Source organism: Cervus canadensis, chromosome 26 (genome assembly GCF_019320065.1).
Source record: "Cervus canadensis isolate Bull #8, Minnesota chromosome 26, ASM1932006v1, whole genome shotgun sequence".
NCBI lineage: Eukaryota > Metazoa > Chordata > Mammalia > Artiodactyla > Cervidae > Cervus > Cervus canadensis.
In genome coordinates this window covers 38806344-38833592 of record NC_057411.1, presented here as the reverse complement: position 1 = coordinate 38833592, position 27249 = coordinate 38806344, and the positions used below count along the sequence as shown (strand labels likewise).

Below are 27249 nucleotides of genomic sequence, written 5' to 3'. Positions count from 1 at the left end.
TCCTCAGCTACATCCAGAGATTGCCATGATGGGTCTGGCCTCTGTACCTGCTACGACCCTCGACCTGTTTCCAGCTCTAACCAGGCTGGTTTTCATCCAAGCAGTTTTACTGCCTTGGGAGTTCAGAATGTGATATTTGCCAAAGGGAAATAGAAACACCTGCCTAAAGTAACTTGGGTCAGGGTCACAGAAGTTTATAAGAATCTATCTGTAACCTCCTATTTCTTACTCGTTATGATGACTGTCAAAGTGGGGTGCTGAAGGATTTATAAATCTAGGCTTGCTTCATTAACGTATTGTTATTCTGGCGTTTCTTTCCGGAGATGGTTCTGAACACACTTGGAGGCCCCCGTGAGATCCAGTCATGACCTTCTGTGCCCTCTGATCAAAGACCTTCACCCTGGGGCCACTTCAGCCCCATCCAGGGGTCTGTCTACCTGTGTCGGGGAAGTTAAGCTGTTTATTGTGCTACACACTCTCATGAGTTTTTGTGGTGAGCTCATCACAGAATTCATGAGATAGAGAAGATAAGAATAGATTTTATGAATGTATCTCTTTGGCCAGCCTGAGAGCAATAAATTCTGAAGGTTTCATCACTCTGGCCACTCACAGGACTAATTTTGCCTGGACTCACCTGTCAAAACCTAAAGAGAGCTTTCTTTGTTCTTACTTTGTTGTGCCCACAAGAGTCTTCCTGGTGGCTCAGTGGTAAAGAATGTGCCTCCCAACTCCATGAGACTTAGGAGATGTGGGTTCAATCCCTGGGTCAGGAAGGTCCCCTGAAGGAGGAAATGGCAATCCACTCCTGTATTCTTGCCTGAAAAATCCCATGAACAGAGGAGCCTGGCGGGCTGCAGTCCCAAGGGGTAGCAAAAGAGTCGGACATGACCGAGCAACGGAGCACGCACACACTCACAAGAGTCAGATAATCTCCTCTGCAAGATTTCTGTGAGCCAGGAATTGCAGATTTTAATAAAGATGCATTCAGAGGTGGCTGGACATTCAATTGAGTCCAACATTTGAGATACACGTGAAATGCCTCTGAACAACTTTATCCACTACATGATTTCATCTCAGACAAAGGATGACTTATCACTCCTGTGAGCCCTATCTCTTACATATATTCTCACTATAATTCTATTTTATGTACTTTTCCCAAAGCCAAATTTCATCAAGGAAAACAGAATACTGTGACTATTGAGGGGGGCTGCTTTTTTTAAGAACTGTAGCTCTCTCCTTCTTTATTTCATATGACATTATATTAGTCACATGAATACAACATAATGATCCCATATATGAATATGTTGCAAATGATCACAATAGATCTAGTTAATATCTGTCACCGCAGAGAGTTACAAAATTTTTTCTTGTGATGTGAGCTTTTAAGATCTACTCTTTTAGCAACTTTCAAATAAATGATAGAGTATCATTAACCATAGTTACCATGATGTACTCTGCATCCCCAAGACTTATGTATTTTGTCGAAGGAAATGTGTACCTTTTGACTTCCATCAGTCATTTAAGCAACCACCAGTCTGTTCTCTCCAGGCATAAGCATATTTTTTATGTTACCTCCACTAAAAAAATTCACATGTGAGATCATATGGCATCCGTGTTTCCCTGTCTGACTTACTTCACTTAGCATAATGACTTCAAGTCCGTCCCATTCATGTTGCTGCAAATGGCAAGATTTCCTCTTTTTTATTGATCATGTTACTGGTGAATAACTATATATATTTATATATATACACACACATTTATAAATATTTATATAACATTTTCTTTATCTGTTCATCCACTGATGGACACATAGGCTGACTCCATATATTGTTTTAAATAATGCAACAATGAATCTGGGGGTGCAGACATCATTTCAAGTTAATGTTTTTATTTTCTTTGGATAAATACACAGAAGTGGGATTGCTGGATCATATGGTGGCTCTATCTTTAATTTCTTGAGGAATCTCCAAACTGTTTTCTATGGTTGCTATAACAATTTTCATTCAAACTAACTGTGAGTGAAAGTTTTCTTTTCTCCTCATCTTGAGCAACCCTCATGGTTTCTTGTCTCTTGGACAATAGCCATTCTAATAGATTTGAGGTGGTATCTCTCTGTGATTTTGATATATTCAGTATCTTTTCCTGTATCTGTTGGCATCTCTATATCTTCCTTGGACAAATGTCTGTTCAGGTCCTTTGCCCATTTTTTACCTAAATTGCTTGTATTTTACTATTCAGTTGAATGTATTATTTATATATTTTCAATATCAACCCTTTTCATATTTATGATTTGCAAATTTTTTTCCCATTTAGTAGGTTGTCTTATTTTGTTGCAGATACTTTGCTGGGCAGAAGCTTTTGTTTGATGTAGTCCAAATTGTTTATTATTCCTTAGGTTGCCTTTGCATTTGATATCAAATCCAAAAATATAATTAAGATAGATGATAAGGAGTTTATTGCTTATGTTCTCTTTTATTTTATAGTTTCAGGTCTTATCATCAAGTCTTCAACTAATTTGAGTTAATATGTGAGTACAGTGTCAGATGGTCGTCCAAATTCATTCCTTGAATGAGGATATCCAGTTTTCCAACATTATTTATTGTAGAAAATGTCCTTTCCCCATTTTATAATATTGGCTCCTTTGATGTAAAATAATTACCTTGTATGTGTGGCTTATTTCTGGGCTTTCTATCCTTTCCCATTGATCTATGTGTCTCTTTTTATGTCAATACTGGTCTATTTTGATTAGTATAGCTTTGTAGCATATGATGAAATCAGAGTCATGATGCTTCCTGTACAGTTCTTCTTCTTCAAGGGTGATTTGACTACTCAGGGTCTTCCGTGGTTCCAAAAAATTTTAAGATTGGTTGTTCTATTTCTAGGGAAAATGTCATTGGAATTGTAATAGGCTTTGCATTGAATCTGTAGATAGATTTGGGAAATGTGGACATTTCATCAATTCTTTCAATCATGAGCACAAAATATTTGCCCATTTATTTGCGTCTTCTGCAATTTCTATAATCACCGTCTTACAGGTTTCAGTGTGGAGGTCTGTCCCCTACTCAGTTAAAAGTATTCCTAGGTATTTCACCTTTTTGATGCAACTATCACTGGATTGTTTTCTTCATTTCTCTTTATGACAGTTTGTTGTTAGTGTAGAGAAATCCTTATCAACATATGATTGTGTATGTTGACTTTTTATCTTACAACGCAGCATAGTGAATTTATTAATTCTTACAGTTTATATCTCTAGGGTGTTTTATATATAACATCATTATAGCTGCCAGTAGTGACAGTTTCTAGTTGCTTTTATTCTAATTCCTGTGCCTTTTCTTTTCTTTCCTAATTGCTGCAGCTATTATTTGTAACTCCATATTAGATAAAAGCGGTACATGTGATCATCTGTGTCTTTTCTGATCTTACAGGAAAAGCTTTCAGTTTTTCATCATTGAATGCGTTGCCAGGGGTGGGTTTGTCATACATGACCTTCATCAGGTTGAGGTATATTCCCTCCATACCCACTATGATGAGACTTTTGGTCATAAATGAATGCTGAATTCTGTCACATGCTTTTTCTGCATTGATTAAGATGATCATACGATTTTTATCTGCATTTTCTTAATGTGGTGTTGCACATTGATTTATTTGTGGCTGTTGAAACACCCTTACATTCCTGGAATAAATCCTGCTTGATCATGGTGTAATACTGTTTCCATGTATTGTTGAATTTGTTCCATGAATGTATTGTTGAACACTTTCGTATCTATATTCATCAGGGACATTGGGCTAGAATCTTCTTTTCTCGAGGCTTCCTTGTCTGGTTTGATGTAAGGGGAATGTTGGTCTTAAAAAATCATACTTACTTATACATATTTAAAGTGTTCTATCCTCTTCTAATTTTTGGAAGAGACTTAAAAAAATTGGTATTAATTCCTCTTCAATATTTGGTAGAAATCTTCTTGAAAGCTGACCTTTTGTTTCTTGGGAGGTATTTGAAAACTAGTTTAATTTTGTTACTAGCATTCTATCTGTTCATACTTCCTGTGTGTGTATTAGTCACTCAGTCGTGTCCAACTGTATGTGACCCTATGGACTGTAGCCCGCCAGGCTCCTCTGCCCGTAGAATTCTCCAGGCAAGAATACTGGAGTGAATTGCCATACTTTTCTCCAGTTCATACTTCCTATTTATTCGTTGTCGCTTCAGCAGCACATATACTAAAATTGGAACCATACTTCCTATTTATTCATAATTAAGTCTTGGTAGATTACCTATTTTCAGAAATTTATTAATTTTTTGACGACCATCTTAGGATAATATTAAGGTAAGTGTATTAGAGCAAGCTATTCTAATTTTTATTCATCATAATTATCTTATTATAATTAATGTGATTGATAATTAGTAATAGTGCTGATTTAAGAAAGTGGAATCAATCAGGCACAGAAAAACAGCCACCTGATCTCACTTAAATGTGGAATCTTTAAAAACCAAAGTCAGAGAAGAAGATATGAAAGTTTGTGGTTGCACAGGGAGGATTGAGAAGGTTGGAGAAATGGGGAAATGTGGTGAAAAGGTATAATCCTGGAGCTAGAGGATAAACAAGCATGGGGGATATAATGTAAAAAAGGAGAGAGAAACAGAGAGAGGCAGAGAGAAATATCTGGAGCACAGGGCTTGGGAGCTGGTTTGGGAACTTGTGGCCCACCAAGGAGAATGGGAGAGAGCTGAAGAGGAACTCACCCTGTTTAGTTTGGGCTCTGCTTCCAGAAGTGCAGAATGTTGCTTCTGGCCCACAGGGATGCGACAGTCAGTTCTTCAATGCCTCAGTGCAATTTGCCAACATGGACCATCTGATGAACCACATCAACAGCCTCACACCCAATACTGGTGTCTTCTTGGAGTACGCCACGCTGAGCGACTACTTCCAAGCCATACACTCTAAACGTATGTCATGGAAAGTCCGAAACCAACACGACTTCCTGCCCTATTCCTCAGGTATGTGACTCTGGGGACTGAGGTGGTGATTTGGTGCCAGGCAGGTACGAGACTCCCCCAACTCTGCGTCTGTGCAACCCTGTACTTGGAACCTGCTAGAGGTACTGGGGCAGAGGTGGCCCCTACCCCACCTACCTGACTCATAGAGACACACAGCCTGCTTCCCACCACATTGAGCCTCTCACCATTGTCCACACACAGCGGGTTCCTGCCTCTATGCCTTTAACTACAGTGCTACCTGAAAGAGTCCCCTATTGGCACTTTCTCTTCCTGCAAATCCTAATAGTCTTGCAGTGTCACCTCCTCCAGGAAGCCTTTCCTGACTTTAAGGCTAGATCACTTGGCCCCTCCTTGCCCCAGGGCCCCAGTTTTCTTCTATTACCACCTAGTCATTATTGGAGAACCTTGTCTCCCTCCAGCCTATGTCCCAGAGGCCAGGACTGGTCTGGCTGCAGACAGCACAGTCTAAGTTATTTCAAGGTTGTGGGGTGAGCCTTCTGCCTGGGTACATGCATGACATGGCACTGTCCCATGTCAGTAAAACAGGGGAAGCATTAATCTTGCTTAGTCCATCACGTGTCAGAACAAAGTGGAACAAAAAGAGGTTTTAGCCTAGTAAGTGGTCCAGAAGAAACACTCAGCAGATGTAGCTTCTGGGGTCAACTCTGTCTTGTGTTGGATCAAAACCTAGACGTGATCCAGGCAGTGCCTGCTGAGGAAGCCAGTTTAGGGCCTTAGGTGCCCCAAAGGAAGCCCAGCATTAACACCTGTCTCAGGACAAGCCACACTCACACCGCTTGCTGACCGCTCCCCTGCTGACCCAGCTCCCCTGTCTGCAAGCCAGGCAGGAATGATCCACACACAGAGTCACACTGAGCAGGGGAGGCAGAAATACCCTCCACACCCCGGTTCAGGCCCTGCTCAGGGCATCAGTAGGGAATGGGGCTGTCCAAATTGTTGAACCGTCTAATACCTTCACTGCATAAAATATGAGAGCCCTTGAAGGATCCTTGTTGCCTTGCTCCCCATTTGCCCAGAAGGAGAAGCCGAGGTCTGGGGAGTGAGAGAGGAAAGGGCCCCGGTCAGCTTTAGCCATGACATCCCAGGGACAAATCAGGCCCTGCCTCCAGCCAGCTTTGCCCAGCCCCAGATCCATGCTGGGATCACTCAGTTGGAGAGGTCCTTGTGGAAGGGAGAGAGGAGATGTGAGGCTATCCACACGGGACAGGCAGGTAAGCCAGGCTCACAGGGGCGTCCTCTAGCTGAACATTCACCATGGGGCAGGGTCCCTGGAGCTAGGTCTATCCAGGCCTGTCCGCTGCCCGCCCTCACCATTCGGCAGGCACAGTGCCTCAGGAGGGCTGGCCCCACACGGTGACTCGGATGCTCACCTGGGTTTAGATCAAAGCTTCTCACCTCATGGGCTGGGTTGCTTCCAGTAAGTGATGTCACTGCTCTGAGCCCCCGTTTGGTTATCAGTGAAGTGGGGCCCAGGAGGACTGGAGGGACACCGACACGGCAGTTCAACCATAAATACTTCTCATCTCCTTCCCTTGCAAAGAGACACCAGGATGGGTCCCCACCAGGAGGGGTTGGTTCCGGGCTGGGCGCTGCCCTGACTCCCCCAGACCTGGGTTGGTCGTGCCTCTCGGACCTTGGCCTCTCATCTGAGTGGTGAGAAGGGGAAGCTGTTTAGCTCTCAGGACACTTCCCGGGAACCTCAGATTAGGAGAGGACTGGCTTTTGGTGTGTCTTCCCTGGTAGCTCAGCTGGTAAAGAATTCACACACAGCAATGTGTGACTTGAACACACACACACACCTGCAATGCAGGAGACCCTGGTTCAATTCCTGGGATGCGCAGATCCCCTGGAGAAGGGATAGGCTACCGACTCCAGTGTTCCTGGACTTCCCTGCTGGCTTAGACAGTAAAGAATGAGGCTGCAGTGCGGGAGACCTGGGTTGGATCCCTGGATTGGGAAGATCCCCTGGAGAAGGAAATGGCTCCATTCTGGCCTGGAGAATTCCATGGACAGAGGAGCCTGGTGGGCTGGTGTAGGTGGGAGGAGCTACAAGGAAGTGGGCGGGGCTCCACCCCTGGTGGAAGTGGATGCTCTATGAGGGTCTGGTTACACTTGAGGTGGGAGGGGATACAAGGATGTAGGCGGGGTTATGTTGAGGTTGGAGGGGGAAGTCTGTGGGGAAGTGGCTTCATCCAGGTGGAGGGGATGCAGAGAAGTCCAGTGGGTGTGGAGGTGGGTGGGGGTGGCTACGTAACTTCCTCCTGGAGGTGTGTTGGTCACTCAGTCCTGTTTGCGACTCTATAGACTGTAGCCCGCCAGGCTCCTCTGTGCATGGAATTCTCCAGGCAAGAGTCCTGGGGTGGGTTGCCATTTCCCTCTCTGCCTCCTGGAGGAAGCACCATTTAATCAGAGACAGGATGTCACAGAGGACGTTTGGGCCCTGATCTGAGGGCTGTGGGATCTTGTCAGCTTTGGTCAGTTAGTGCCGAGCTTAGAGCTGAGGCTGTGGAGAGGGTGTGCCTGACCTGTACACACTCATCGCCGGGTGGAGGACCCTTGCATCTGTGACCCTTCCGCAGGCCAGGCGGCTACCCCTCCTGGTCTGAGCCAGGTCCTTTGAGGGAAGAATAGGGAATAGGGGCACAGCCCAGCCTGGGAGGCTTCCCTTGTAGCTCAGATGGTAAAGAACCTGCCTGCCATGCAGGAGACCTGGGTTCGATTCCTGGGTCAGGAAGATCTCCTGGAGAAGGAAATGGCAACCTACTCCAGTATTCTTGCCTGGAGAATTCCATGGACAGAGGAGCCTGGTAGGCCCCAGTCCATGGGGTTGCAAGAGTCGGACACAACTTAGCAACTAAACCACCAAGCTACCACCAGCCTGGGGAGGAGGCAGGAAGCAGAAATAGCAGGGACCACTGAGCCGCCTGCTGAGACACAGCCTGTCCCCAAGGTGCTCAGCCTCCGTCCTCCCACCCCCCACCTTGTCCTCTCAGTCAGGGTCAGGACAGTGTCTACCGGGCTCTCTCAGCTGCCAGCACCTCTCCCGCCCCTCCCCGCAGGCAGCCAGAGGGACCCCGCTGAAATGCAGGCCTGTCCAGGCTCCTAGTCACCCTAGAAGTGGCACACACAGGAGCTTCCAGCACTCCAGGCACTTCTGTGGGTCCTGTCCTCTTGGCCCTCGTCCCACTCCCTCCTCCCCTCAAGTCCTCCACGCCCTTCGCTCACAGGCTTTCCCAGGGTCCCAGGCTCACACTGAGGAGGTCAGGACAACCCACTCCAGTATCCTTGCCTGGAGAATCCCATGGAGAGAGGAGCCTGGCGGGCTGCAGTCCATAGGGTCGCATAGGGTTGGACACGACTGAAATGGCTTAGCACCCGCAGGCTCACACTAAGATTCATGTCTCCATCATTCCTGTGACCTCAATATCCAGGCCTCTCCAGGCCTGGCCCAGACCAGCCAGACCTTCCCATCTACCCAGGCCTTTCAGGGGTCTTGGGCTTTTGCTGGCCTAGTTGGTGTAGGAGCCCTGAAAGTGAAAGTGAAGTCGCTCAGTCATGTCCAACTTTTTGCGACCCTGTGGACTATAGCCTACCAGGTTCCTCCATCCATGGGATTCTCCAGGCAAGGATGCTGGAATGGGTCTCCATTTCCTTCTCCTGGGATCTTCCCAACCCAGGGATCGAACCCGAGTCTCCAGCATTGCAGGCAGACGCTTTACTGTCTGAGCTACCAGGGAAGCCCTAAGATCAGTGCCTATCCTGGGTTGTCTCCCAGGTTATCCATGCCGACCTTTCACTGGCCAAGTCATCCTCAGCCCTTCCCAGACTAGGGCACAGGGGCCTCTGTGGGCAGGACCTCACACCCACTACTGGCCTTATTCTCCTAGATGTGCTTCATTCCTGGACCGGGTTCTACACCTCCCGAAGTGGGCTCAAGGGGCTGGCGCGGCGAGCCAGCGCTCTGCTCTACGCCGGGGAGTCCATGTTCACACGCTTCCTGTTGGCTCCCCACGGGTTCCTGGACCCGGCCTGGGCCCTGCAGCAGCTCCAGCAGCTCCGCTGGGCAGTCTCCGAGGTAACGCCACACCTCTCCATGGCAGGAACAGGATCGGACCCTCCTGGGTGTGTGCATCCCCCTCCCTAGGCCACCAGAGCCTCCCGGTCCCCGGTCACTACAGGTCCACTTGACAGATGAGAACAGTGAGGTCACCCCAGGTCCCGGGACCCATGTATGATGAAGCTGCATTAAGGCTAAGGTCCCCAGACTTCCCCCTGGCGGCTTCAGTGAACTTTAGAACCAGACCCACCCGGAGGGTGGAGTGGGGCAGTGTTGGTGCCCAGCCATCCTCTGCAGGTTCACATCTCAGCTGAGCTGTGTGGCCTCAGGCAAGTGACTTTGCCTCTCTGAGCCCAGTTCACTCCCTGGACAATGTCTGCCTAGGAAGGTGGCAGCCCATTGAATGGGATAATATACCTAGCACATAACCCTGTGGGCTTTGTGGCTGCTACAAAGGAAGTGGTTCACTAATTTCCATCTCACTTGTCCCCCACTGTACAGATGGGGAAACTGAGATCTAAGAAGTTCTATAACTTGTGTCCTCACCCAGTCAGAAATGGGCTGTACTGACCATGACTTTCATCGTCACCCAAAGGGAATTAACGGCTGGCAGGACTAGTCACTGTGTGTAGTGGGGGGTGAAGCAGATTGACTTATGCATCCACTGGAGTGGCCAGAAATGTCACTTCACCCCATGGTGGCTCAGGTTCTCTTCTGCGAAGAAGAGGTAATCCTACCCCTACTCAGTGCAGACAAGTTCAAGGTCATGTATGGAGCGTGTCTGAAGCAGGTTAGCAGCACTTGTGGGATGACTAGGCCTGGGAGGTGAAGCTGGGGGTGGTAATGGCGGAGGGGGGGTTGCTTCCAGAAGTCTGTTCTTTGTCCCAGGTCAGGGATTCAGATCAAGGTAAACAAAAGTTGGGCAAGTCCATCAGCCTCTCTGACCTCAGTTTCCTCTTCTGTAAAAAACCCCCACCTTCTCCATTAGCACCTGCTGCAAAGGTGCCCAGTGGGTGCCAGGAGAGCAGGTGCTGAGCAGGGGCAGGTCCTAACCCCACTCCTTCCGGCTCTGGGGGGGTGCCCAGGTCCAGGACCATTACGCCATCACAGGGACTCACACCCCCAACGTGAGAGACATGTATGAGGAGCACCTGAGCACTGGGATGCAGGGGGTACTCAAGCTGATGGCCTCCATCATCCAGGACAGGTCCCCAGTCCTCTCCGGTAAGCATGCCCCTGGTGGTGAATCCTGAGGCCTGGCAGGGTCCATCTTTTTCTAAGAAGAGAACCTCAAGGTCTGTGCGGACACCTGTTCCACTGGGCTTCAAATGCCTAGTCCCAATCCCAGATGTGGTTCTTACTTTCATCAGGAAGTTGGCAAGGGGCAGTCACTTCTCTGAGCCTCTGTTTCTTCTCTGTGAACAAAGAAGGGGTGATGTGACAAATAGAGGGAGGAATAAATGCTAACATGGTCCCTCCCGAGCTCAGCTTGGGGCCACATCATGTCAAAGCCACCATTTGACCAGCCTGTGTGACTATGACTGTGTCACACGGGAAAAGTGACTGATCAGGCCGTTTGCCTGAAACTGATGGGCTTCATCCCTGCAAATCCTGGGCAAAGACAAGTTGGTCTCCCTGGGCAGGCACCAGGCCTGCCGCACCTTCTGCAGGGGTCCACACTCAGCCTGCTCTCTGTCACCATGCCCTTCCCCCTCTGGCCTTGCTGCTCCGCCCTCCCCTCTGTGTCTGCGTACAATCCCATTCTACCTTCACACCTGGGGACCCGTGCACCAAGGGTGCAGCAGACAGGCCCCTGCCCACAGAGACTGGGATTGGGAGAGGAAGACAATCTCAGAAAGAGAGCTAGAACTGGGGTCCGATTCAGTGCTGGTGAGACCTTCCGTTGCCATGAGCTCAGGAGGGCAGCTCCTCGGGCAAGGGGTAGGTGGGGACCCCAGAAAGGCATTCTGCCGTAGGAGCTGCCTGGGCAGAGGCCAGGGGCTGGAAAGTGTGGGTGTTCAGGGATCAGGGAGTCATCGGAAAGGACAGAACCTACAACACATGCTGAGGGGTGGGGGTGGCGAATGGAGTGGAAGGGGTATCCAGGTCCGTATCACAGGGGCCTCCAGTGCTGAACTAGGTGATTGAACATGACCCTCCAAGCTCCAGAGAATTCTCCACCCCTCCTTCGCCAAGTGCTTTGGAGCCAGGCCTTAGGAGATGGGTCACCTTGTGCAGATAATTCACCTTTCAGGGCCTCACCATCCTCACCAGGAAAGTGGGCTGACAGGGAGAGATGGGTGAGGATTTCATGGACCCTCAGCTTCTGGAGGGCCACCCCCCACCCCCGCACTTGGGGATCAGGATGATAGTATGAACAGTGTAGAGGGGGCTGCATGCCTGATCCCAAGTTTCGGCCTGTCCCTCTCACCTAGGATCTGCAGGGCCGGTCTCACCGGCCTCAGTTTCCCTTGTTCTGAGGGGCATCCAGATGTATGGAGTATGTCAGGTGGCAGCAGTAAAACCTCTTGTCTGTATGCAGGCCCAGAGCCTGGGGGACATCTTGCCGTGGTCTACAATCCCCTGGCATGGACAGTCACCACCATCGTCACCCTGACTGTGGACTTCCCCGAGGTCAACCTCACAGATGAGACAGGCAACCCCGTGCCTGCACAGGTATGGGTGGGAATCCTGCCTCAGCTGCACTTGTGGTTGCTGTCTCTGATCCAGGCAGGGACCCCTAAAAGTGGGAAACTTTGACGTGATCATGAAATAACTCTGCTATCACCATAATGGGGCACTTGTCCATTAGGGTCAGTGAGATCCACCCAGGGGACTGACCCTGGGCTTTGGGCATCTGACATGACCAGAAGTCCCTTCTTCTGTCACCTCCTTGGAACGTCTTCAGGTGATCTAAGCTGCATGGGAAGCTTCACCTCCTGCCTCTCCTTGGGAATATATATTCTCATATAAATTTCTGGGCTTTCCCGGTGGCTCAGCAGTAAATAATCTGCCTGCAATGCAGGAGCCTCAGAAGACGCAGGTTCGATCCCTGGGTTGGGAAGATCCCCTGGAGGAGGGCATGACAACCCATTCCAGTATTCTTGCCTAAGGAGTCCTATGGACAGTGGAGCCTGGCTGGCTACAGTCCACAGGGTTGCAAAGAGATGGACACGATGGAAATGAATTAGCACACACGCTCGTAAATTTCCACCTTGTGTGGAAGGGCATAAAGGATCTTAAAGGTGGATCGTTATGGATGTGCCATCGTTAGGGGCTGAGCCCAAGCTGCCTCTTTCTGCAACACCCACATCCAGTGTGAGTGTGCGGTCCCTCCTCACCTCCATCCACAACCAGGACTGAAAGTGGTTTCAGAGGGTGCCCTACGTATCCCCAGCCAATCCTTCCTTGCGGAGATGATAGAGGTACTGCCATCACTTGGCCATTCAGTAAACACTTCCAAACGCCTATCTGGGATGTGGCCTCAAGCTGAGTATGGGACGTTGGAGTCACTTGGGGTTCAAGGAGCAGACACAGAAATGGACAATTAAGATACAGAGTGAGACCACCAACCAGCACTTAGCTGAGACACAGGAGGAAGATCGTCTCACTTTGATGGAGGAGGGAAGGATATTGTTTGAGAAGACCCAACACCCAACATCCCCTCTCCCCACCTGAAGGCAATACCCACTAAGAATAAATGCATTTAATATTATTGAACACTTACTGCATGTCAGGGTTATGCTAGGTGCTGGAGAAACTTTAATAAGCAAGCAGACAAAAGTCCCTGCCCTCAGGGGTCTAGTATTCTAGCAGGGGGATCCAAGTAGGAAACAAAATTAGAACGCAGAGAATGTGACAGATGATAACTGTAGTGGAGGTAAGCCTTCAGGACAGTTTGAGGGGTATGCGTGGGAACATCATGTCTGCTTTAGTTCATAGAACAACCAGGCTGGAGGTGGTGAGAAGCAACATGAGCTTGTTAATTGGCCCCCTCCACAAAACCCTCAGCAGCCCAGAGATGCGACCTGTTCCCTGGAGAATGAGGGGGCTCCCTACATGGATCCAGAGTCCTCATCCCATCCCTAAATCAGATAACTTGGAGATGGGAAAAATCCTGAAAACCTCCCTCCTCCAGAAAATTGGAGGATGAAGAGACAAGAAAGCTCCCTCCAAAGAGGAGGCCCTCCAGGTCAAGGGAACAGCATAAGCAAAGGCTCAGAGGCAGGAACCAGCAGGGAGAGTTGCGAAGGAGGGATGTTGATTTTTCAGCCCCCAAAGAAAAAGGAAAGGAGGAGGGAGAAGGGGCTGGGCTAGGACCCTGTTGAGCAGAGAGGATGCAGGAGAGGAGCCCAGCTCAGCCCATTGATGAATGACCCTGCTGTCCCCGTGGGGAGTGAACACTCCATCCAGGAGGTGTATCTGCCCAGGGTTGCTAAGGAAACTGAGATGTCTTCCCCCCATGTGACATCCATCATGTGATCCTGTCCCTCTGAACTTGCAGGTACAGAACTCAAAGGAGATGCCATCTGCCTATGACCTGCTTGTGCTGACCACCATCCCAGGACTCAGCTACCGGTATTACGTCATCAGGCCCATGAGGAGGGCCCAGAAGGACACTCAAGAGACTGGGGCCTCTGTGGGCAGCACCAAACAGTTTGACCGCAGACCCAGGAAAAATCATAAGCAAGTGGTCAGGCGCCTGGTGCACGTGGAGAATGACTGCTACACCGTGTTCCTGGACAAGGACACCAACCTGATGCACAGCATCTGGGAGAGGTGAGGTGCAGCCCTTGCTGCCTCTGAGGCCAGGAGTGTCCTAGGACCTGGGCAAGTAGTGCCTCACCTGGTTCTCCATTTCCTCAGCTGTATGTCAAGGATTTGATGGTGGTGAAGCCCCTTGCTGTGTAACAAGGTTTATTTCTAGGTGTGTGAGTCTGTTGTTGCTGTTTAATTGCTCAGTCATGTCCAGTGCTTTATGACCCCATGGACTGCAGAAGACCAGGCTTCCCTGTCCTTCACTCTCTCCCGGAGTTTGCTCAAATTCATGTCCACTGAGTCAGTGATGCCATCCAACCATCTCATCCCCTGTCATCCCCTTCTCCTCCTGCCTTCAATCTTCCCCAGCATCTGGTCTTTTCCAATGACTCAGCTCTTTGCATGAGGTGGCCAAAGTATCAGACCTTCAAACTACAGCATCAGTCCTTCCAATGAATATTCAGGGATGATTTCCTTTAGGATTGACTGGTCTGATGGCTGACAAACCTAGACAGCATATTAAAAAGCAGAGACATCACTTGGCCAACAAAGGTCTGTAGAGTCAAAGCTATGGTTTTTCCAGTAACCATGTATGGATGTATGAGTTGGACTATAAAGAAGGCTGAGTGCTGAAGAATCGATGCTTTTGAACTGTGGTGCTGGAGAAGTGTGTGAGACTGGGCCAGGTCAAGAAAACCTTTTGTGAACTTGTACATTCCAAAGATGTTGGTCCACCGGAAAAAAAAAAAAAAAAAAGAGGGGGAGAGGGTTTGAAAAGTTCACCATGGAGAAAGTGTAGCCATTGTAAAATTTTCTAAAATTGAGAGACACAGAAAACCCATCCATCCACCAACCCTCCCATCCATCCATCCCCCAACCCTCCCATCCATCCATCCACTCACCACACATTCATCCTTGCACCCACCCCTCCACATCTCTATCCACCCTTCCATCTATCTATCCATTCACTCATGTAGTCATTTATCAGGGGTCATTTGTTTACAGTGGAGAGGGCAGATAAGCCCCAGGAAAGTTGGCTCCCAGAGTCTGGAGCCACCTTTGTCCACCCTCAGTTCCCATCCCAGGCAGTTTTCATTCCTCCTCAGCCACCTCTTCCAACACACCCACTTCTGCTTCCTCCTGTGACCTCCTCACAGGAAGAAGACTCAGGGGAACAGGAAGCGTGGGAGGAGCACCGGCTAGAAAGTGAGGTGAAGGAAAGAGAGGCAAGGGGCCAGACTGCAGGGGAGGGAGATGGGGTGTTGACGTGAGAAAGGCGTGCGTCACCTGGAGCTCATCCCCGTCAGCTGTCAGCAGCTCTGTAAGCTCAGACCACGACTGGCCTCCAGTGGGGCTCATGGGAAGTTCTGCCCTTCAGTCAGTCCACAGGGACGTCTTGGGAGGGCATGAGGCAGGCAGGGAGGGCAGACCGCAGCCAGAATGGGAGGTCAGCAGAGGGTGTGGGGGGCAGCAGAAACGGGGTACAACCCCAGCACATGTGAGCCTCCCTGGTCAGGCAGGGAAAGGGGAAGCCTGCAGGCCGGCTTTGGGCTCCGTCATCACTCAGGCTGCACACCCCTTCTGGAACGCCCCTGAAGGGCCGGCTCCAGCTCCCCATCCCTTTCTGCCTGCCTACGTGTGCCCCACACCCAAGCCACATCCCCACACAGCCCTTCCCAAGAGCGCCCTGCTGTCCATCTGCCTGACCCTGGTGTGTCTTCAGGTGATTTGGGCTCAGGTGAGGAAAGGTGTGCTTCTTACTGGGCTCCCTCACCCCCCAGGAAGGGTACAGCCAGCACCTGCCACACAGCCAGAGAGGGCAGCCAGTTGGAATAGACAGAGGGCAGCTCAGAGGAGGCTTGGCAGGGACGAGACCCCCAGAGCCAGGCCTGAGGCCTTGAAGTCTGGAGGGAATCCGTGGGTCAGATGAGCGGACAGTGGTTCCTTAGAAGGACCTGCCTGTGCAAAGGCCTGAGGGGGGCAGTCACTATGTGAACAGACCACCCCAGCCCAGTTTGCTGGAGGAGGGCCTTTATTCTTTCATATATGACAAGCGTGTTGATATATTTCACATACCACACAAGTCACCACGTTACACTGTACACGTATATGCTATTTTGTGTGCCCACAGAGTTGTGCCATAAGGGTGGTGTCATCTGCATATCTGAGGTTATTGATATTTCTCCCGGCAGTCTTGATTCCAGTTTGTGCTTCCTCCAGCCCAGCATTTCTCATGCTGTACTCTGCATATAAGTTAAATAAGCAGGGTGACAATATACAGCCTTGATGTACTCCTTTTCCTATTTGGAACCAGTCTGTTGTTCCATGTCCAGTTCTAGAGATACCAAGGGAGCATTTCATGCAAATTTGGGCACAATAAAGGACAGAAATGGTAAGGATCTAACAGAAGCAGAAGATATTAAGAAGAGGTGGCAAGAATACACAGAACTGTACAAAAAAGATCTTCATGACCCAGATAATCATGATGGTGTGATCACTCACCTAGAGCCAGATATCCTGGAATGTGAAGTCAAGTGGGCCTTAGGAAGCATCACTACCAACAAAGCTAGTGGGGGTGATGGAATTCCAGTTGAGCTATTTCAAATCCTGAAAGATGATGCTGTGAAAGTGCTGCACTCAATATGCCAGCAAATTTGGAAAACTCAGCAGTGGCCACAGGACTGGAAAAGGTCAGTTTTCATTCCAATCTCAAAGAAAGGCAATGCCAAAGAATGCTCAAACTACCACACAATTGTACTCATCTCACACGCTAGTAAAGTAATGCTCAAAATTCTCCAAGCCAGGCTTCAGCAATATGTGAACCATGAACTTCCAGATGTTCAAGCTGGTTTTAGAAAAGGCAGAGGAACCAGAGATCAAATTTCTAACATCCACTGGATCATCAAAGAAGCAAGAGAGTTCCAGAAAAACATCTATTTCTGCTTTATTGACTATGCCAAAGCCTTTGACTGTGTGGATCACAGAAAACTGTGGAAAATTCTGAAAGAGATGGGAATACCAGACCACCTAACCTGCCTCTTGAGAAACCTGTATGCAGGTCAGGAAGCAATAGTTAGAACTGGACATGGAACAACAGACTGGTTCCAAATAGGAAAAGGAGTACATCAAGGCTGTATATTGTCACCCTTCTTATTTAACTTATATGCAGAGTACATCATGAGAAATGCTGGGTTGGATGAAGCACAAGCTGGAATCAAGATTGCCGGGAGAAATATCAATAACCTCAGATATGCAGATGACACCACCCTTATGGCAGAAAGTGAAGAACTAAAGAGCCTCTTCATGAAAGTGAAAGAGGAGAGTGAAAAAGTTGGTTTAAAGCTCAACATTCAGAAAACTAACATCATGGCATCCAGCCCCATCACTTCATGGCGACTAGATGGGGAAACAATGGCTGACTTCATTTTTCTGGGCTCCAAAATCACTGTGGATGGTGATCACAGCCAAGAAATTAAAAGACGCTTACTCCTTGGAAGGAAAGTTATGACCAACCTAGACAGCATATTGAAAAGCAGAGACATTACTTTGCCAACAAAGGTCCATCTAGTCAATAAAGCAGAAATAGATAATAATATTTAACTCAATAAAGCAGTGAAGTTAGAGTCTCTGAAACCATGTTACGCCCTCTGCTTATGCCCTCGGAAGCGTGTTTTGCAGCCTCTCTCCCCTCCTCCTGTGGGATTCTTCCCTGAATAGGGAGAAAATCTGTACCTCCTGGGCTCTTGGAGAGTCCACGGAGCTGTTGTCCAAGCTGAGGGCATGAGCTTCATTGAGGGTCCTCATGAGTCACATAGGCTCTGAGGAAGTTATTTTTGTTCACTCCCAGTTCCATGTTGGTGTCTTAATATTAAAGGGAGACCTTCTGAGCCTGGATCCCATCACAGGGAGAATGCCTGGAAGAAACTGTCCACAACAATCCTACCGTTTTCTCTTTTCCACCTCTGCAGACAGAGTAACCGAACCATCCAGGTGACCCAGGAGTTCATGGAATACTACAATCACCATGGTTGGGGTCAGGAATCCATTTCCGATAACTCCGTGTTTACTCCTAATGGTACAGCGAAGCCAGCGTGGGCGGCTGTGGAGATGGAGATCCTGGAGGGGCAGCTCGTGACCGAGATCCGGCAAGACTTCTACAGGTGAGGTCGGCCCCTCTGCTTGTGCGTGGCACACAGTAGGTGGTCACGGGCAGGTGGGGGATCTTACCACTGAGCCACCTGGGAAACCCGGCGATGATATACACATGAGAGCATTCCTGTGTTTTCATTAATGCAGAGAAATAAGCCACCCAGAACGGGCCAGGTGCTCAGGGCCTCTGGTGAAGTGGCTCCTCCTGTTCTTTTGCCCAAGAAGCCCCTCTGCCTGCCCTGCCTGCCAGGAAAGAGGCAGGGAGGGAAAGAGGAAGAGAGGAAAGAAAGGACGAGGGACTGGCATCCGGAAGTCTCCCCCAGCTTGACGTATCTCTTCCGTTCCTCCTCCAGAACGGAGAATGACAGTGACCCCACGTACACCATCTACTCCCGGCTGGCCCACGGGCCCCCGGGCGCTGACGGGGAGCTGCTGTGTCATCGCCTAGAGCAGGAGTACAGGGTGGGCCCCTTGGAGCTGAACTGCGAGGCCATCTTGAGGACCAGCACCAATCTCAACACCGGCCGGGTCCTCTACTCCGACAACAATGGGTACCAGATGCAGCGCAGAGCCTACAAGGAGTACAAGGCGAACACCATCGCTCGGGTACGTCCTGTGGTGCCTCATGGGAGCAGTGACCACAGACCTGAGAGGCAGCCTCTCTTCAGAGGCTGGAGACACCCCTTTAGCTCCAGCAGCAGAGGCTTCCAGAGCATCTCCCAGAACCTCTGTCACCCACGTGTGCCGTTAGGGGCTGAGACCCAGGCTTGTTCAGACCTGGGGTCAGAGCTCTGGGGCCCCCACATCTGAGGAAAGTCCCTGAGGTCCACTGTGGGCACGGCGTGTCCTCTTCTGTCAGATGACTGACCCGCTGGGATTGCTCTGAGGATGAAGCAGATGCAGGTGCCTGTCCAGGCCTGGGCGGCTGTGACCCTCCTTTGCTGCTCTTAGGCGGGCTACTGCCTGGTTGCCTGGGAAACGTGAGCACAGAATGATTTCTGCAATCAGTCCAGCTCTGAGATGCTCTGCCCCCAGCAGCGTGACCTGGGACAAGTCCCGCGGCCTCCCTGGGCCTCGGTGCTCTCCTGGGGAAGGGGGTAACCTCCCCCCAGCGCTGTGCAATCAGCTGGGATGATCCAGGAGCAGTGCCAGGCTGGGCACCTCGTGAGCCTCAATCCACGTTAGTTCTTCCTCCTTCCAGTGGAGAATGTGGCCCCTCCCTGCTCCATCTTCCTTGAGCTTCTGGTCCCTCTCATCCCTGTTGGCTGGTTCTCACCCCCTGTGGCCTGGGCTCCAGAGAGTCCAAGGCCCTCAGCCCAGGACATCTTGCTCCACCAGAGCAAAGGGTGTGGACTGTGTGACCGCTTTCTAGCCTAGGCTTGAGCTCTTTACTATCGGGCAACCATTAGCTTATCTCAGACTGGACTGACACACATGTCTTCATTGAGTTCCTGCCACAGTTTCTCAGGGATGGTTTGGGAGCTCCTTTTACAGGTGGAGAAACTGAGGCTTGGGCAGCCTGAGTCCCCCAGCTCATAAGGTCAAGAAGCAGTGGAGCTGGATTTGAATCCCAGGGCGTCCATCTCACAAGTCAGAGCCCCTCCCCGCCACTACCAGGGCCGCCCTGAGCTGCCGCTGTGCCTGTGGGGGAGGCTGGTGGGGGCCCGAGGGAGATGCCTGATCAGGTGGCCCACCCGGCCATGACCATGACCATGACCACCCGTCTGGCAATATTTCTGTCCACAGAATTACTACCCCATGACTCAGTCGGCCTTCATCCAGGACAGGCAGAGCAGGCTGGTGCTGCTGTCGGAGCAGGCGCACGGCGTCTCCAGCCAAGGGAGCGGGCAGATGGAGGTAGGAGGAGGCCCCTCTGGTCACCACGGGCCTGCCAGGGGCCAGGCGGGGCCTGTCAGATGACGCTTCCCTGCAGGTCATGCTCCATCGGCGGCTGTGGAACAACAAACAAGGGAACTCATCAGACGACCTCACGCTGAACGACACCTCGGTTGTCCACTCGGTGCTCTGGCTCCTGCTGGGACCCCGGACCCTCACCAGGGACCTCGGCCCGAGGAGCGGGGTGGCGCTGCAGCACAGGCCCGTCGTGCTGATTCCAGACCTGAGCAGTAAGAGGGCCTCCTTTCAGTGCAGCTCTCATCCCTGCCCCGGGGTGAGCCGACCTGCATGGGGGAGATGAGCTCAGGCAGAAACCGATTCAGTGGGAGAGGGATTGATGCCAAAGAGAGGTCCTGGTGCCCTGCAGGTCTGCTGAACCAGGGGGAGTTCAGCGATCAACTTCAAAGGCTATCAGTTGATGTTCTCTTGTTTGGAAGAAAAGAATCCCAAGGGACAGCCAGGCCCAGAGATGCTTGTGGAACAGAAGGAGGAGCTGGAGAAGAGGCCAGGGCAGGAGAGAGACACAGCAGCTCAGGGCCTCTCGGGAGCGGGTGTTCATGTCCATCTCTCCCAGGACTGCCAAGAACTGCCTTCCCGGCCACCTCCAGGTCCAGGGGCAGATTCCCAGGAGAGGAGATGTGATGGACCAACAGGGTGGGGTCTGCTCCTGGGTCAGTCAGTGGTTCCTTTCTAGCACTTGGGAGCCCTTCCTGCAGAACGGATGTTGCCATGGTGAGCAAGTTCCAAAGCTGTGGTCAGCTCCATCCATGGGTCCCACCCTGGGCTCCTCTGATGGCACATGAGAGAAACTGGAGCTGATCCATCTGAGCCACAGGGAGACTTTATTCAGAGGCCAATGCACCCCACAGAGGGGCTGGGGTGTAATTGTACCTTGGGCGCTGGACGCTTCATGAGGCCACTTCTTTCCTTCTTTCTGTCACCTGAGATTTGCTCTGTCTGCAGACCTTCCTCCTCCTCCTTTCTGAGACGTAGCTGTGAACAGCTCTAGGACTGTGTGTCTCCCCCACCCAAAAGGAACTGAGACTCAGACTCAGGTCTCAAGAGCCGAGATCCCAGGAAAGAATCTGATTGGTCTGATCGAATCACATGACCCGAGCCTGACCAGTCACTGTCAGTTCAGTTCAGTTCAGTCACTCAGTTGTGTCTGACTCTTTGCGACCCCATGGATTGCAGCATGCTAAGCCTCCCTGTCCATCACCACCTCCTGGAGCTTACTCAAACTCATGTCCATTGAGTCGGTGATGCCATCCAACCATCTCATCCTCTGTTGTCCCCTTCTCCTCCCGCCTTCAATCTTTCTCAGCATCAGGGTCTTTCCAAATGAGTCAATTCTTTGCATCAGGTGGCCAAAGTATTGGCATTTCAGCTTCAGCATCAGTCCTTCCAACGAACATTCAGGACTGATTTCCTTTAGGATGGACTGGTTGGCTCTCCTTGCAGTCTAAGGGACCCTCAAGAGTCTTCTCTAACACCACAATTCAAAAGCGTCAATTACTGTAGCCCAAGGTATTGTGAAGAGATGGCATTTGCACCAGCAGATGCTTCAGGCTGCCTGTGGTGTGGGCCAAGTTTGGAGGGGTGTGAGAGTGGATGAAATGAGTGTGGAAAGCTCCACTTAACGTGGAGAGCTCTGAATGCCAGGAGGAGTAGCTTGGCCCAAACTCTCTCCTTGTTGGCCATCTGCCTTGCAGAGACTACACAGGTTCGCCCAGACTTCCAGCAGCAAGAGGCTGTGACACTGCCTCCAAGTCTCCACCTTCAGATCCTCAGCATCCCAGGCTGGACGTACAACTTGAACCACACGAAGCACCTGCAGAATCTTCAGAAAGGTGAGGCAGGTGTTCAGGTGTCCAGACTCACTCTTGCCTCTTCGTTGTCAGGTCCCCGAACCCATCACCAGGCAAAGGTGCTCTCCCCAGAGTCATCCAGGCTTTGTGAGGTCACCCAGTTTCCTTATCTGCCAAAAGAGAAGACGGAGGCCCACTGAGAGGCAGGTGACACAGTAAGCCAGGGACAGGTGGGGCACAAGTGCCATCTAGACCGCAATGACCATGTACAGAGGGGAGCCCCCAACAGGGCATCCAGGAGGACCTCCTGGTGGAGGAAACAACTGCCAGGAGGCAGCTCATCATATTGCCAAAGCCCCGGTAGATGTTATGTGTCCCTTTACACTCAAAGCATCTCAAACGCGGGGCTGACCATGCCTCAGCCACCCCCCTATTCCCAGAGACACTCCAAGGGCTGGCACACTCCAGTGTGAGGTCTGCAGGATGAGGGTCAAGAGGGAAAAGAAGAGGAAGAGGCCAAATACCACCTTTGTGGCTAATAAAGTGGGTGTTGGAGGCTGTGGCTCAATCCTGTAGCCACATAGCTTCTTCACGCTGACCTCTTGCACCTCGCTCCACGTGTCACAGAAGAGGAGGTGGGGATCATCTCTTGCAGCAGCAGTCGTGCTTACCTGTGCTGGAGGCAAAGCTCACTGAGAACCCACCTCCTGGAGACAGCCTGTACCAAAGATGAGGAGAGATGAGCCTGGGCTAAGCAAGCAAGTCCCTCCTCCTAGAGAAAAGTAAGCGACCAAGCAAGGGGAGCAGCAGCAGATGGCTAGAGGGCCTCCTGCTCTCCCAGACTCTTACAACCCCCGTGGCATCATCACCACCATCATCGCCATGGTCCTCATTATCACCAACATCACCATCATCACTGTCTCCACCATCACCATCACCATCATCATTGTCATGTTCTGGACCCAGAGATCTTCACCTGTTTCTGTTGCTCCTGTCCTTAACCACGGCCCTAGGAAGGGGGAAAGGAGATTCTATAAACTCTTCTGCCTCAATAACAAAGAGCCCAAACTCTCAGGGTCCTAACACAGTGTAAGGTTGTTTCACCCCTATGCCATGCGTCTAGTATGGTCCAGAAGGAAGGCCCTACTCCTTTGTTCACCAGGGACCAGCAGATGGAGACTGTTTTCTAACACAGGCTTCTTCAATTAGAGGGACAGGATAAAGCATCTGTGGGACATGACACACCACTTTTGTGTTGGCTTCAGAGTCAAGAAGCCACACCACTGTTCACTGGGGCAGAGGCAGAAAGACTGTACCAGAGAACTGGCAGGTTGGAGGACAGGCCCAGCATGAACCACAACTGTGAATGAGGCCAAGACTTTCTAGGCATCGGCATTGGCCCCTGTGTGCATGGGGGGAAGCGTTAACATCGGCTGGACCTGGTTGGAATCCTCGCTCCTTCTCTGTTGCAGACCAAGCACCTACCCTTCTCTGAGCCTTGGTTTTCTTGTCTCTGAAGTGGGGGCTGTGTTAGATGCCTCTGAGGGAGGTTGAAAATGCAAAAGGGAGGTATGTGTAAAGCACCAGGCCCAGACAGGGGTCATCATTGCCACCTTCCTTCTGTCTCTAAGGCCATCAAGGACAGGTCAAAGTGGACTTCCGCCGAGTCCTGCTGCGGCTCCACCACCTGTATGAGAAGGGACAGCACCCTGTCCGGTCTCAGCCTGTGACGGTGAATCTGCAGGTAACCTGCCCCCACCCCACGTCCCACTCCTGGATCACTGAGTCAGGATACACAAGCAGATGTTCACAAGGGAGGCAAACCCCAAGTGTGACCATCCTGACTCAGATGCCACCTTGGCTAAAAGATGCCTTATGGTCATCTTGAAAAAAAAAAAAAACAATGAGATTTGATCTCTGGGGTACATGAGGGCACCCCACCCCCTCCTTCTGGTGTTCTTCTAGACTTTTCGCTTCTTTACCACATGCCTGTATTTTGTGTGTTTCTCGTTTCATTCTTGTAGTAAATCTTTTTACACCACACAGATGTTATTTGTGGGATGAGAAAGCAAAACAGATTCTCACATGGTTTATCGAGTAGGTGATCAGAGGCACTCAGTCCAGGGTGTGAGGCTGGGCATCTCTGCCTGATATCCTGCTCCCCACTCCCCTACCCCGGGCTCTGGACCTCAGAGTCCTCACCTGTAAATGGAGAGATAAGGGTCTTTCCCCACAAGGATGCTGATGCTCAGCTGATAAGGTGCACATGGGCTCCTGACACCCTGATGGATGTCAGTGCCCTCAGACCCCTGCCTGTGTCCTCCCTCCCCTCCTGACCCCTGGATCACCCTCTGACCCGCACTACAAGTGAGGCTGCTGCATCAACCCCAACTGCACCAACCACATCCTTGCCACCACCCCCCGTGATGTATGGAGATCCCTCCTTTATCCCCAGTCTGCCCTCTTCATGGGGGATCTGAGCTCTTTACCCATCTCCTGCTCAGGAGAAGTTCTCTAAATCTCTCTCTTATTGCTTTGACTTCAGGGATACTTGCAATCTGAGAGAATCTGAACCACCCAACCCGGAGCCCTCCCTGAGGTGTCTTCCCGATGCCCTCCTTTCACAGCCATGAATATAAGGGTGGGGAGTGGTCTCTTTCCTCACTGACTCCTAGTCCACTGTCATCAGAGACACTGTCAGCTTCGTCTTCCCGCCTGGCTTCAGCAGCGCGCTGGCTTCATTTCTTCCTCCTTGTCACCTCTTGCTCACAAGCTGACACCGGTCTCAGGAGCAGATGGACATGCAGAAGAGGGCGTGGTGGCAGCACACAGCGCCTTGCCCTCCACACCTCCTCCTTCCACCCTCTCAGGGAAGCTCCTGCAGAAGAGCCCCCAGCCTACCAGTCAGCACTGTCCTTCCTCCTCAGGGATGGGACTACCCCCTGCCTCCCCTCTTCGCACAGTCTGAGCATTATGGGAAAAGGGGGTGGATAACATGACCAACGCCACCTTGGAGCAAGGCAGGGCTCCACCTGAGCAGCGCGGGGAGGAGGGCACTCACGGCTGGGAGCAGCTCCATGTGCCTGCCCTCTCCTGGTGTGCATCTCCAGCTCGGCACCTGGGGAGACCAGCTCCTCCTTGGCCTCAGTTCCCTCATCTGTAAAATGGGGCTGCCCATTCTGTCTATCCTGTCCATCCCTAGTGACTCAGCTGGTAAAGAATCCGCCTGCAATGTGGGAGACCTGGGTTTGATCCCCTGGGTTGGGAAGATCCCCTGGAGAAGGGAAAAGCTGCCCATTCCAGTGTTCTGGCCTGGAGAATTCCATGGACTACAGTCCATGGGGTTGCAAAGAGTCGGACAAGACTGAGCAACTTTCACTCTCATCCTGTCCATGGGGATTTGCCCTGAGAATGAAATGCAACAGGATGCTGTCCCCTGGGCCGTGGTTTTGCTGCTGCCCCCACTGCTGTTTTGTCCTCTGATCTGGGGCCGGGTGCTCACCTCCCTGTGCCCCTGTCCTGCAGTCCGTGCTGCGGGGTCTGGGTTCCGTGGTGTCTGTGGAGGAGCGCTCGCTCACAGGGACCTGGGACGTGAGCACACTGCACCGCTGGAGCTGGAAGATACGGGATGGTCACCAACACGGAGGTCTGTGTGCCCCTGGTTCAGGCCTTTGCCCAGGATTTCCAGCCTGATCCTCAGCCAGGGTCGGGAGCTCGACAGACCTGGCTCAGATCCCAACTCTGCCCCCTAAGGCCCCTGTGACCTTGGACAGGCTGCCCTCCTTCTCCAGGTCTCAGCCTCCCTGAATCTACTGCAGGAGGTTAAGGAAAGCTTCAGGTCAGTCTTCTTGCCAGGGTTCAACAGAGGCTGCGTGTGTGTGTGTGTGTGTGTGTGTGTGTGTGTGTGTTTCCAAGGCCATATGCCCACGCTGTAGATTGGATGAGCTCCAAACTTGCAAGCACACACCAGGACGCTCTGATGTCTGCCATGCTGTGCATTGCACTCCACACTCCACACTTAGCTCTTAGAAATCACTGACTGCTTCTGGCCTCCCAGTCTCTGCCCGTAATGATCACACTGTCTGACATATCCTTGCCCCCTTTATCCCAGACTGCTCCTAATCAAGCATCCCCAGGTCCAAGGCTACTAGTTGTCTCCCCTGCTCTCCCTTCCTCCTTATTCTGCTCTGACCCATTTATTTCCTCTTTGTCTACCACACAGAGGATAGTCTGGATACATGAGTAGACATCTGGTTGATGTGTGATACACTGATAGATGGAAGGACAGTTGGTCAGAAAAAAAGATGTAAGGAAGGAAGGGAAGTAGATGGATGCTGGACAGGTAGATGATTGGATGATGGGTGGATGGAAAGATGCAAGGAAGAAAGGAAGATGGATGATTGATGGATGGGCAGAAGGCAGGATGAAAAGAGGATAGAAGATAAATTGATGAATAGATGGAGGTTAGATGGATGGGCAGAAGGGTGGGTGATGGATGGAAAGATGGCTAGAAGGTGGATGGATGAATGGAAGAATAGAAGGAAGGAAGATGGCTGCATGATGGATGGATGAATAGATGGAGGTTTGATGGATAGACAAGAATGGATGGATGGATGATTGGATGGATGGGTGGATTAATGAATGGATAGAAAAATAGATGAATAGGTTCCATCCCAAGAGTGAAGCCAGAACCCCAGGAGCCCAGTGAGATAAAAGGCAGGGCCCCTTCATGGTCTCAGTGAAAAAGCTCTTAGGCATTGAGGCTACATCCCAGGGGATACAAGGCCAGGTGGGGCCAGGACCACCAGTACATGCCTTCACTGTGGCTGAGCTGTCAGGGGATGCCATAAATGAAACAGGCCCATGGGCAGTGGCATCAGTCAGAAAGGGAGCAACTGAAGACCATTACCATAGAGGGAGCCACAAGAATGCAGACAGAAGGAACGTTCTGAGGGGGTTGCAGGGACGTGGTGACCTGGGGAAGCAGGCGGCTCCAGAGGGGAGTGATAGACCACCTCTGCTCCCCCAGGTAGCTCCCACCATCCCTTGCCACCCCACAGAGGCCCCAACATCACCATCCACCCAAAGGAGATCCGGACGTTCTTCATTCATTTTGAAGAGCAGTGAACCCTTGGCAGATTCTGTGGGCCTCGGACAGAGAAAAGCAGCCTGGATGGATGAGGGGAACAGCTGCCTATCTGGTGGGCTAAGGGCAGGAAATGGATGGAATTGAGGTGTTCTGATTTCTTAAATAAAAATTGCATAAGGACCTGTTTCTTGCCCTGCCCACGAGAACCAGCCCTCTTTCTCCTCTCTTCCCAAGGATGGTAGCTTCACATAAGCTCATACTTCCTCCTTCATTTGCAAAAGACAGAAGATTCTCTTAAAGACAGAGGGGATACCCACACTGATACCAAAATGCATCTGCCTGCAGGTCCTGCTGGATCTCACCAGGCTCTGGGGTTAATAGTGGCCCTTCTGTGTGCTGGGCGCCTTCACAGGCTCATCTCAGACTGGTGACGGCCCTGCACCAGGGAGACTGTATACACCATTCAGGGCAGGGAGCT

General features: G+C 51.1%; 1 protein-coding gene across 1 annotated transcript in view; it reads left to right on the top strand.

Annotated features, from left to right (window-relative positions):
* Positions 1-26809, top strand: part of LOC122428276 (epididymis-specific alpha-mannosidase-like) — a 38700-nt gene extending 11891 nt beyond the window's left edge. The window contains exons 7-19 of the mRNA XM_043448183.1: positions 4795-4993; positions 8902-9089; positions 10157-10295; positions 11614-11747; positions 13576-13850; positions 17798-17989; positions 18332-18584; positions 19725-19835; positions 19912-20104; positions 21587-21724; positions 23314-23426; positions 25208-25328; positions 26712-26809. Of these exons, the coding sequence (XP_043304118.1) occupies positions 4795-4993; positions 8902-9089; positions 10157-10295; positions 11614-11747; positions 13576-13850; positions 17798-17989; positions 18332-18584; positions 19725-19835; positions 19912-20104; positions 21587-21724; positions 23314-23426; positions 25208-25328; positions 26712-26809 (2154 nt within the window). The remainder of the gene's footprint in view (positions 1-4794; positions 4994-8901; positions 9090-10156; positions 10296-11613; positions 11748-13575; positions 13851-17797; positions 17990-18331; positions 18585-19724; positions 19836-19911; positions 20105-21586; positions 21725-23313; positions 23427-25207; positions 25329-26711) is intronic.
* Positions 26810-27249: the final 440 nt, after the last annotated feature.